Source organism: Podarcis muralis, chromosome 7, assembly GCF_964188315.1.
Source record: "Podarcis muralis chromosome 7, rPodMur119.hap1.1, whole genome shotgun sequence".
Lineage (NCBI taxonomy): Eukaryota > Metazoa > Chordata > Lepidosauria > Squamata > Lacertidae > Podarcis > Podarcis muralis.
In genome coordinates this window covers 20247969-20260127 of record NC_135661.1, presented here as the reverse complement: position 1 = coordinate 20260127, position 12159 = coordinate 20247969, and the positions used below count along the sequence as shown (strand labels likewise).

The 12159-nt window shown below is 48.4% G+C and overlaps 1 protein-coding gene across 1 annotated transcript in view; it reads left to right on the top strand.

Moving 5' to 3' along the window:
- TMEM278 (transmembrane protein 278) overlaps positions 1 to 11751 on the top strand; it is a 31717-nt gene extending 19966 nt beyond the window's left edge. The window contains exon 2 of the mRNA XM_028740865.2: positions 8628 to 11751. Within this exon, the coding sequence (XP_028596698.2) occupies positions 8628 to 8897 (270 nt within the window). The 3' untranslated portion in view covers positions 8898 to 11751. The remainder of the gene's footprint in view (positions 1 to 8627) is intronic.
- Positions 11752 to 12159: the final 408 nt, after the last annotated feature.

The window sequence follows — 12159 nt, the reverse complement described above, 5'->3', positions numbered from 1 at the left end:
CCTCGACGTCCGTTTCTCAAACACGCAGTGGAAAATAGTTCTCATTAGACGTTGCGGCATCAGCAGGGGCGCCGACTTATAAAAAATATTGGGGGGGCCCATACCGGGAAGTTTTCTAAGTTCCAATGTCAGCGGCGCCCGGCAGAGCAGCCCTCTCGGCCACGGCAGCCCGGCTCTCCCAGCCCCCGGGGGCCGCCCTCCTCCCTCGCGCACCCGCAGCGTTCCCGCCCGGGGAGGTGGCGCCCCCAGGAGAGGCGGCGGCGGCGGCGGCAGCAGCTGCCGCGCGTGGCCCGGGCTCCCTCGCCGGCCGCGGGAGCTAAGGCGCGCGACGAGGGCAGCCGAGGAAAGGAGCGCGCGGCCCCGTCCCGCCCTCGCCACTCACCCTTCTGCAGCGGCCCCGCGGCGGCGACTCCCGCAGCGCCTTTTCCGCAAGGCCCGGGTGACATCACCGGGGGAGGATGTTTCCGCTGCGCGCGCCCAATAATTTTCTTAAATTATTGGGGGGGCGGAGCCCCCCCAATAAAATTTTTGAGGGGGCTCGGGCCCCCTCAGGCCCCATGGAGTCGGCGCCTATGGGCATCAGTAAGAGAACTTTGAAAGCTGCCTTGATGGACTTGTGGTCCATCAAGCTGGTGTTGTCAACTCTGACGGGCTCATTTCTGAGCACAATTCAAAGTGTTGGTGCTGACCTTTAAAGTCCTAAATGGCCTCGATCCAGTATACCTGAAGGTATACTGCGTCTCCACCCTCCACCTTCCCTCGCTGCGAGAAGCCAAGTTACAGGGAACCAGGCAGAGGGCCTTCTTGGGAGTGGCACCCGCCCTGTGGAACGCCCTCCCACCAGATGTCAAAGAGAAAAACAACTACCAGACTTTTAGAAGACATCTGAAGGCAGCCCTGTTTAGGGAAGCTTTTAATGTTTCATAGGTTATCGTATTTTAATATTCTGTTGGAAGCCACCCAGAGTGGCTGGGGAACCCCAGCCAGATGGGCGGGGTATAAATAATATATTATTACAGTGGTACCTCGGGTTAAGAACTTAATTCATTCTGGAGGTCTGTTCTTAACCTGAAAGTGTTCTTAACCTGAGGTACCACTTTAGCTAATGGGGCCTCCTGCTGCTGCTGTGCCACCGCTGCACAATTTATGTTCTCATCCTGAAGCAAAGTTCTAAACCTGAGGTAATATTTCTGGGTTAGTGGAGTCTGTAACTTGAAGTGTATGTAACCTGAAGCGTATGTAACCCGAGGTGTTAAGTTGTGGGTGAACATATCAGACGACACAGCGATTCTTCAAACAGCTCTTGTTTATTCACAGACCCAGAACAGAACTGAACTGAAGGGTTCAGCCAGCCTGCTTATATAGAGCTCCACTACAACGCAACAGTAACAACTTTCTGTAACTATCCAATCACTGAACGTCACTTTCAATCCCTTATTTGCATATGTGGACCTAAGTGAAAACTATCTACCGTATCCCCCTGCTGGCCCAGGATGAGAACTTCATTACATAACACGAGCAACCACTGTAGTATTAATAATAATAATAATAATAATAATAATAATAATATCTGCGCCTCCACAGTTGGAGGCAGAAATGCTTCTGAATACCAGCTGAATACCAGGAACCACTGTATTATTATTATTATTATTATTATTATTTGCGCCTCCACGGTTGGAGACAGAAATGCTTCTGAATAGCAGCTGCATGTGAGAACAGGATACTGGACTAATGGGCTCTGCTTGTGTCCCTATGGGCAGGGGCTCCAAAAAAGGGAGAAAGTTTGAGAAATGGCTCCATTAAGTCGTTTTCATTTCCTTCTCTCTAAGCTGAAAAGGCACAAATGCCGCAACCTTTCCGCACCAGGGAGTTGCTCCAACCCCTTGATCCTTTTCAGCTGCCCTTTCCAGAATTTCCCCCCTGCCTTGCAACATCCAATATCCTGGCGCTGCGGACGCCTTTCAAATCAACGCAAGCCCATTCGGCAACCTCTCCTGCGGTAGTAAAGGAGGACAAATATTGCAGCCCTTTTTCATTTGTTTTGGGACAAGACAAGAATTTCCATTTCTCGTCGGCCTCTTGGGTGACAAAAGAAACAGCAGCAGCAGCAAGCAGCCGTGTTTGGACTCAGACGGTTTTAATTTCAGGCTGAGTCATAAAGCGCTGCTCATAAAGCCGGCATCTGTTTCTTTGCTCTGCGTGATCTGCAGCTGAAGGCGAAGCGGAGGCACGCTGGCCACGTAAAAAGAGAGCAGGCAAGACAAAAGGCGGACAGGCTCTGATGGGTCAAACCTTTCAGTTAGCAAGCAGCAGAAGGCAGTGTATAGAGTTGGTGGTAGTTGGAGAAAGGTATCCTTTCCCATTCGTGACACGGAGCAGCGTTTCCTTTACGCTGCAATCCGCCTTCTGCCAAAAAAGTCGACTATTCACTTCATTGTTGGCTGCAGCAAAGCCACATGATTAATTACGCAGCCTTTACATTATTCCACCCCATTCATCTCATTGCAAAGGAAACACAGTGCAAATGGGCAGCGAGGGGGACTGCAATCAATTATGTACTATTTGCATACTGGAACGAACAATAACAGTGGCCACCGATTGTATTTGCTGGATTGATTTCTGGTGCAGACATGGAATGAAGAAGTGAAAATCAGATGTTTATTTACTTATTGGATTTACAGCCCATGTATTTTTTCCCAGGGAGCTCAAGGTCATGCAAGGTAGGTTAGGCTGAGAGACTGTGACTGGCCCAGAGTCACCCAGTGAGCTTCATTGATGAGTGAGGATTCGAACCCTGGTCTCCCAAGTCTTGTTCCAGCACTCAAACTATTATACCACACTGGCTCTCTGTTTCTGTTGGGATTCTCCATTCTCCCTAGTGATGGTAGAATCATAGAATTTTAGGGTTGGAAGGGACCCTAATGGTAATTTAGTCCAGGCATCCCCAACCTTTGGCCCTCCAGATGTTTTGGACTACAATCCCCATCATCCCTGATCACCAGTCCTGTTAGCTCAGGGGTCAGTAAACTTTTTCAGCAGGGGGTCGGTCCAATGTCCCTCAGACTTTGTGGGGGGCCGGACTATATTTTGAAGGGGAAAAAATGAACGGATTCCTATGCCCCACAAATAACCCAGAGATGCATTTTAAATAAAAGCACACATTCTACTCATGTAAAAACATGCTGGTTCCCGGACTGTCTGCAGGTTGGATTTAGAAGGGCCTTAGTTTGCCTACCCATGTATTAGCTAGGGATCATGAAACACAAACAAAAAAGAGAAAAAGAGAAACAGAACCCGTGCAGAAAGGCAAACAAAGGGGGGAGGGGGGAAACTCCAAAACTCTATATTTTACGAGGTTGTTACTGTACTGTATTAGATCTAAACCTATTAACAGTATTTGTAAGAATGGATTCCAAATATCATTGAATTTGTCCATGGCAAGTCTGCGTTTACATGCAAGTTGTTCATATGTTGCGAGTTTGTATAAGTCTTCAATCTAATCATAGAAGGGAGCTACATTTTTATTTTTCCAGTTTATCAGTATCAGTCTTTTTGCTGTGGTATGGGCAAGGAGAGTCCACTCGTATTGTCCTTTTGTAAGGTTCCATGTGCTGGGCATATACCGTATTTTTTGCTCTATAAGACTCACTTTTTCCCTCCTAAAAAGTAAGGGGAATTGTGTGTGCGTCTTATGGAGCGAATGCAGGCTGTGCAGCTATCCCAGAAGCCAGAACAGCAAGAGGGATTGCTGCTTTCACTGCGCAGCGATCCCTTTTGCTGTTCTGGCTTCTGAGATTCAGAATATTTTTTTCCTTGTTTTCCTCCTCCAAAAACTAGGTGTGTCTTGTGGTCTGGTGCGTCTTATAGAGTGAAAAATATGGTAATTCAAGAGGATATTTTGCTCTGCAAATGTAAGGTTGTTCCGTACAGTTCTGTTGATGGTTTCAGTTACCTCCTGCCAAAAATCTGTCAATATAGGACAATGAAAAAACATAGGTTTTAGAGAAGCATTCTCCCTATTGCATCTCCAACAGTTAGATATCCACACTCTACTTTTGAAGGGGGGGGGGAGCTGTTTGCAGACTCAGTATTGCCTACTACACTGACTGACTGCAGCTGTCCAGGGTTTCATGGACCACATATAAACTCCATCTCCAACTCCTTGAAAGATTCCATTAACAGCGTCTCCCAAAAATTTTACACATCACTTGGGAAGACAGGCAAACTAATATCAGTGTACTGGAAGAAGCAAAGATCACCAGTGTCAAAGCAATGATTCTTCAACATCAACTTCGTTGGACTGGTCATGTTGTGCGGGTGCCTGATGATTGTCTTCCCAAGCAACTACAGTGGTGCCCCGCAAGACGAAATTAATTCGTTCCGCAAGTTTTGTCGTCTAGCGAATTTTTCGTCTTGCGAATTATTATTTAGACAAAGGAAACAAAGTCGCGAGACGTTTTCGTCTTGCGAAGCAAGCCCATAGGGAAATTCGTCTTGCGAGGCAACTCGAAAACGGAAAAACCTTTCGTCTAGCGAGTTTTTTGTCTTGCGAGGCATTCGTCTTGCGAGGTACCACTGTACTCTATTCTGAACTTTAAAATAGAAAGCGTAATGCTGGTGGTCAACAAAAGAGGTTTAGACTCTCTCAAGGCAAATCTAAAAAAAATGTAGTATAAACACTGACAACTGGAAAACACTGACCTGTGAGCGCTCCAGTTGGAGAACAGCTTTTACCAAAGGTGTCATGGGCTTTGAAGACACTCGAACTCAGGACGCAAGGGAGAAACGTGCTAGGAGGAAGGCATGCTTGGCAAATCCACACCGTGATCAACTCCCGCCCGGAAACCAATGTCCTCACTGTGGAAGGACGTGTGGATCCAGAATTGGCCTCCACAGTCACTTATGGACTCGCTGTTAAAACCGTGTTTATGGAAGACAATTTTACTTGGCTACGAGTGATCGCCACAGAAGAAGGAAGAAAGAAGATTCCCCAGCCCTACCTGGAGATGCTGGGGATTGCACCTGAGACCTTCTGCATGCAATACAGGTGTTCTATTACATAGAGACTTTAATGCCATTGCTGGACATTTCTCAAACCCTTTTGAGAAACCCCCAAGTCCCCTTGAGCAGAACTGGGAAGCCATCCAGGTGAGAGCTGTCACCTGAATCTCCCGCCGGCCTGTTCCCTGGGTAAGAGCTTGAGGAGCTGTCACCAGGCCGGGCAGACATAATGGATAATTAAACCTTTAATCTGATGACTGCTAGCTTCTCTCGGCAATTTATCAGGGCCGGCTGGCAGGCTGGAGATTGAATATACAACAGGGAAGAAGAGGCAGAGCAGCCACATGGGAACTCAATCTGTAGGCAGTTTCATTTTGTCATTTCATTTCCCTTTATGAGATTGAAGCCGATGGACGAGCCCAAGGAGCAATGGCTCATAGACGCTCACTTATTTCCCCCTCCTGGTTTACTTTTTGAACGAGGAATGTTTGTCATGCTGAGAAACTCGACGCCATGATGACAGGCTTGTGGTAGGACCCTGGAGCATTAAGGCAGGGGTGGTGAACCTCAGGTCTGGGGGTGAGGTCAAATGTGGCCCTCTGTCTGGCCCTTGAGACTCCTTGCCCAGGCCATGCTCCTCACTGGGCCTGATTTGCACCTTTTATAGAGGTTCTCCCTTGTTGGGACATTGTCAGGGAGCCAGCCAGCAATAAATCACACGGAGTAAATAAGGTTAACTCTTTATTGAAAAAAAAACCAAGGCTGCTTAGGGGAGCCAAGCCTAATGGGCACAACAACTCTTATCAGTAGGTCTTGCCTCAAGGAGACAGTTATGAAGGCTGAAGACAGCTGCCTAAATTCCTTCCTCTCCCAGGTACCCTCCTAAGCAATCTGAGACTCCTGTCTCTCCTCTGCCCCCTTCATACCTCTTCTGGTCCTGGGATACCAGGGGTGGGAGGCAAACTGGTCACAGCAGGAGGGGGAAATGCCCTGGAATCTTCACCAGCCTGATTCATCTCTGCCTCTTGGCCTCCCTCCTCTCTGGTTTCTGATTGTGGACTTGTCTCTGCCACCCAGCAAGATTCCTGGTTGGGGTGGGTGGGATGAACCCACGACTCACAAGTTCACGCTAACCATGACATCATGCTGGTTCTTCAGTACAGCTGGGAATGTCCCTTGCTTTATTATTATTATTATTAAAGATTTTCTTGTTTTACAGAAGTATTTTTTCCATGTAACATTTTTACAAATCAGTTTCATTTGCTGAGACATTAGGAAGAAAAGGGGTGGAGGGGGGGGGAGATGGGTGGGGTCGGGTGGCGATGTTTCTATTTTGCTTAATGTATGTAGGGTTTTGTGTCAGCGTCGCTTGTGCAGGTTCTCTGCTGTTCACTTGTGTTCCTTTGGTGGTGAGAGAGGTTGGGGTTGGCCTAGGATGTGGTTGTTTGTTTGTGATTGGCTGTGGTGATCTTTGTTTTTGTGTGTGAGTGGGGTGGGTGGGGGAATGTCCCTTGCTTGAATCCTTGGAGAGCCACTGCCAGTTCCCAGCTAAACAGATTGATGATCAGACATGGCCAAAGGTAGTCTCATGTGTTTGCTAGGACCATAGGAACCTCAGAAATTCTAGCTGGTTCAGGCCAATGTCCCATCGAGTCCAGCATCCTGGGGTCACTGTGGCCATCCAGATGCCTCAATGGGAAGACCACAAGCACACTTGGAGCCCCCAGCAAGTAATATTCAGAAGCACCCTTAGTTCCACTGTATGTAGAGCATCAGCTTTGAGCTGGAGCCGCGGTTTGTTGCAAGCTTGTTTCATTTCTAATTTCCTGCTTGGCCGAGTATAAACGCTACCTCTTGAAGCTGCCTTTCCCATTGGCAAAAGTGAGGGATGGGTTTGGCACAGAGGGAAGGCGGCGCGTCATCCAGCTCAGGTTGCCCCTCCTCATTGCTCATCCGTCGAGTCTCATCTATCCCCTCCAACATCAAACTTCATTTCTTTTCCTCCCTCTCTGGATCTAACAATATTAATTAACCTAGAGAGGGCGTCAGATACAAATAACATCACCTTTTTGACATCAGGGTGTAGAGAAGCGGTGAAAGGAGTGGGGAGAACTGAGTGACATGAATGCTTTGCAAATGGTGAAGGGCTGAAAATTAATTTTTGGTGAGCACAGTGGTGGCTATTAGAGCGACTATTATCTGCTCAGGGGCAGAGTGTCTGCTTTGTATGCAGAAGCCCCAGATTCAATCCCTGGCATCTCCTGGTAGGAGCTTATAGTTCTCCTCCTCCCTCTTTCCTCATGGCTGAGTGAGGGATTTGTTTGTTTGTTTGCTTGTTTATTATATTTATAGACAACGTTTTTCTTCCAAGGAGCTCAAGGTGGTGTATGTGGTTCTCCTCCTCCTCATTTCACCCTCACAACAACCCTGTGAGGTAGGATAGGCTAAGAGATGGCCCAAGGTCACCCGGTGAATTTCATGGCTGAGTGGGGATTCGAACCCTGGTCTTTCCCAGGTCATAGTCTGTCACTCTAACTTTTACACCACACTGGATTTGAACCCTGGTCCTCTCGGGTCTAACCCCCCCCCCCGCTTTAAATGTATGGTGTGAATGTGGCCAATAGCAAGTTGTAGAAGTGGAGCACACATTGTTTGTTGTGGTAATGATTTACTTATTCATTTTGTATAATTTATACACTGCTTGATTGCAAAAAACAAAAAAACAAACCCACGAACAAACCTCTACAAAAAACAAAACAGTAAAATCAATTAAAGTCACTGCCGCACTTCAAAAGTTAAAATACTAAAACAGATTGAAATTAGCTTAACTTTATAAGCATCTGGGAAGGTTTGTCTAAACAGGAATGTTTCCAGCAGGCGCCAAAAAGTGAGTACAGCGAAGGTGGTTAGAGCGTGGTGCTGTGAACGCCAAGGTTGCGGGTTTAATCCAGGTCACATATTCCTGCATTGCAGGGGGTTGGACTAGATGATCCTCAGGAGCCCTTCTGTTTAAGAAAAAAAAAACACCTGCTCCTTTTTCCTTATGGGGTATCCAAGAGCCTGTATAGAGTCCTTAAGTGGGTGCCCTATCGGTAGGAGAAAACAGAGGCCAACCCCCAAAACATCATACATACATCATAGAAGGAGGCAGTCTACAGCAGAAATACTGTCTGCCAGGATACCTGATAATGGTCACTGATTACATTACCTGGGCAGTCTGGCCATTCTTTTGTGATGGTTAATAGTTCAGTTCCTGAATCCAGGTCACAGGCTCGCCCTATTCATACACAAATACACCCTTCAGACAGGATTTGCAAGCAAAAAGACAACGGGAAGGCTTTCCCCATTTGCCTCCCTTACTGCAGAGGAATATTTGAGGTCACTGGGAGAGTCAAAACAGCTTCAGGATTGCTCTCCTGTACTATTTCAGACACGTGGTTTATATACTTATGTATGTGTTTGCCTCGTACATTTATGAACGTTTAATTTATATTTGAGACCTTAGAATTCTGATAACACTTCCAACTCTACGATCCTATGATAGGCAGCCTGGGTAACAATGCCCTGGGCCCGATTCTTTCCCATTCCCACATCTTCTGACTTTCTCTCTCCCCACCCCCTCGCAGGTGTTCCACTCCACAGCCTCCTACTGCAAGACCATCTTGGACGACAACAGCTCCTCCGCCCTGATCATCCTCGGCTTCGTCATCATGTCTCCGCTCATCGTGGTGGCTATGGCCATCTACTGCGGCCTGGTCAGGCGTCTCCGCCTCTTCCTGTGCTTCCAGCCCTGGGCCCGGGCCACGTACAAGGGTGTGAAGTGGCGGTGGTACGAAGACGGGGGGCTGTGCGGCTGCGCCAAGGAGTGGAGCAGCCAAGTCAAGGCCTGGGTTTAAGCGCTTCCCGCTCCTTGGTCTGCCTGCCAGCACACCCCTCTCTCCGGTCCTCCAAATCTCATTTTCCCCATAAGGGCGCCATGAAGAAGCAGGCAACGGCTAAACCCATCTAGAGGAAACTTCCATGGCTTCTTCTCCTTCCACCAGGGGGCGCTGGGCCTCCCATTGATTCTGGAACTTTCCGTGAGATGGAGCATCTTGCTTTCAGCATGAACTCTGAGGTTCATCTTAGGGCGTGAGTGTGGGGGACATTTTCAACCATTTCTTCTGCCAAGCAACTTTCTGGGGTGGGTGGAGCAACAAATGGGCGGAGCAACAAATGCAAATTTTACCTTTGGAAAGCGGCCTACACACACACCTCCATCCAGGCAAGCAAGAATCAGAATTCAAGGACACATTCCAGGCCAGGCAAGAACATTTGAGGAGGATGCAAGGCTCAGTTGGTGCAGTGTGTATGGCAGTGTGTATCAAGGGCCAGATAGAGAAGCCCAAAGGGCCACATGCTGTCCTTGGTCCTGACCTTGGTTCTCCACTATCACCTTAGGGTAGTTACCACTCTCTTCACTTCAGCCCCCCCATGCAAGGGTAACAACATACCCTCCAACGTTCCTCAGATGAAAATAGGGACATTCTATTCTACATCAGTGGGACACAGGTGGCGCTGTGGGTTAAACCACAGAGCCTAGGACTTGCCGATCAGAAGGTTGGCAGTTCAAATCCCTGCGATGGGGTGAGCTCCCATTGCTCGGTCCCTGCTCCTGCCCACCTAGCAGTTCGAAAGCATGTCAAAGTGCAAGTAGATAAATAGGTCCCGCTCCGGCAGGAAGGTAAACGGCGTTTCCGTGGGCTGCTCTGGTTCGCCAGAAGTGGCTTAGTCATGCTGGCCACATGACCCGGAAGCTGTATGCTGGCTCCCTTGGCCAATAAAGCGAGATGAGCGCCGCAACCCCAGAGTCGGCCACGACTGGACTTAATGGTCAGGGGTCCCTTTACCTTTATCTTATTCTACATCAGTATCACTGATGTAGCATTTCCTCCATGTCAAGTACAAAAGTTATTAGAGGAAACACACAAATCTGCAGTATTTTAAGCACTGAAATCTTTGAATTTATATACTGCATTTAGGGAAGCCTAATCAATAAATACAACTCACTGGCAGTGGTACTAATGTAGAATAGAATGTCCCTATTGTCATCTGAGGAATGTGGGAGGGTATGTAGCAAGAATGTTCCGCCTTGCAGGGCTGTTGTCACAATTTCTGATTTAAGTTCTATCAATGCTAAGCAATATTATTTCTAGTGCTCCTCTGGCTATGCTGAACAGGACAGCTGTCTTCTGAACGCACTGCCTTCTGGAGCTCCCACAACCGCTAAGAGACCAGGCTCCCACGGCAGCCACCCTTCAACTGACAGCTTGACAGGACCCTGACAGCTTCCCCGCCCCCTTAATGGTAGTCATCCTTATTTTGAATCAGTATCATATACCAAAGATCCTAATCTTTGGGTTGTACCCCATTAAGTCCTGCTCAGAGTAGACCTATTAGAATCAATGTACCTACATTATACCACATTCACACCAGACATTTAAAGCACTATGACACCACTTTAAACATTAACGGCTTCCTTCAAGGAGTTCTGGGAGCTGTTTTCTATTAAGGGTGCTGAAATTAGTTCAAAGACCTTCCTATTTCCCTCACAGAACTACAATTCCCAGAATTCCCTGGGAAGAGGAATTGATTGTTAAACTTCTCTTGAGAAGGTATCACTCCCATCTACATGTCTTATACGTAACTGGGACCCACCTAGTTTAAACAAACCCATCTACTACCACACAGGTCATATGAGTTTCAGGTTTGGGGAAGAACCAGAATATCCAAGTAGGGATTACCAGCTGCCATTTTGGAAAAAGAGAAAGCCACTATATTTCCCACGTGCTTTGTCTTCACCACTGCCTGGCATGCTTGGTCTCAACGTAGCTGCCTTCATGAGGAACAAAATGCACAATAGCTGTGGGGATGTGATTAAACCAACGTTCTTTCCCCTGAAAGTGAAGAGATCCAGTTCCAATAAACTGTGAACTGCCACGGTTTTGCAAACACTCTTCCTTGAAGGAAATGTGTGCTGGTCCTGTGGGTTACCCGAGAGGTGAGGTCCAAGTCTGGTCCATGGTCAAAACTGCAACGTGGAGGCAGTCCGTAGTAGCTGAAGCTGGGTGCAGGGCAGGGAGTCGGGTGAAGTCAGTAAAAGGCTTGCAAGCAGGGAGCCAGGGCGGGTCAGGAGCTCAGGCAGGAACTAGCAACCACAATGTTGCTCCCGCAACTTGGGACTGGGGCTCGCTGGCTTTTATCTGCCCCAAGACATAGGGTGGCCCCGGCCCACAGGTGACTCGCCTCTCCTGGCCTGGAGGCGAGCACTCCTCCTGTGGGAACTTAGTTCCCTCCACCTCTCTGCCCTGAGCCTCTGCAGCCCAGGAGAGGCTGGAGGGTTACCGGACCCAGAGGCAACCTCAGCTTCCCCTGACAGGGCTAAGAGTGGAGCACCTGCAGGCAATGGGTCCTCCATCACCTCAGGAGCCAGAGCAGACTCAGCTGGTGTCTGCACCTGAGGATCCAGCACAGGTGAGGACCCTTCAGGCTCATGCCCCAGCCCCGGCTCAGCTGGTTCTGGAGGCGGGGACTCCTGTGCAGGCTGGGATTCCTCAGGTTCAGCCTCCGAGTCCGAATCCCAGGCCATCACAAAATGCTTTCCTGGTTGATGTCTTCGGAGGACCTCCTGTCCCAGAACCCATGAGACATGTCCTCTAGATGCATGATCCATTCACACAGACATCAGGCCTGCAAGTGTGTCCAATGGCCAGATGGGAATTGTGGTTCAGCCACAGTTGTAGGGCCAAAGATTCCCCACGCCCTGCTCAAAGTAGACCCAGCTTGGCAGGAGGCTTCTATTCTATCTTCACGCTACCTTTTAACAGAAACAAATGTGCACGCAGTGTTCTATGATCCGCCCACTCGCCTTCCACAAATACATATTATGTGCAGAACCGTTGGCTCATTTCTTTAACCTGATTACAGTGGGGTGGAGGGGGAACTACAATCTCAACCCCCTTCTTTGAAATGGTGTGTGAAACTCTGCTGTCCGTTCTCTGTAACTCTTCCAGCTCCTGCTCCGATGTATAAATATGTGGTTGTCCTGGGCTCCACCTGTACGATTTCCATGTGATACCTGATGCTCCTGCAATCTCCGCCTATATATTAAATATCATT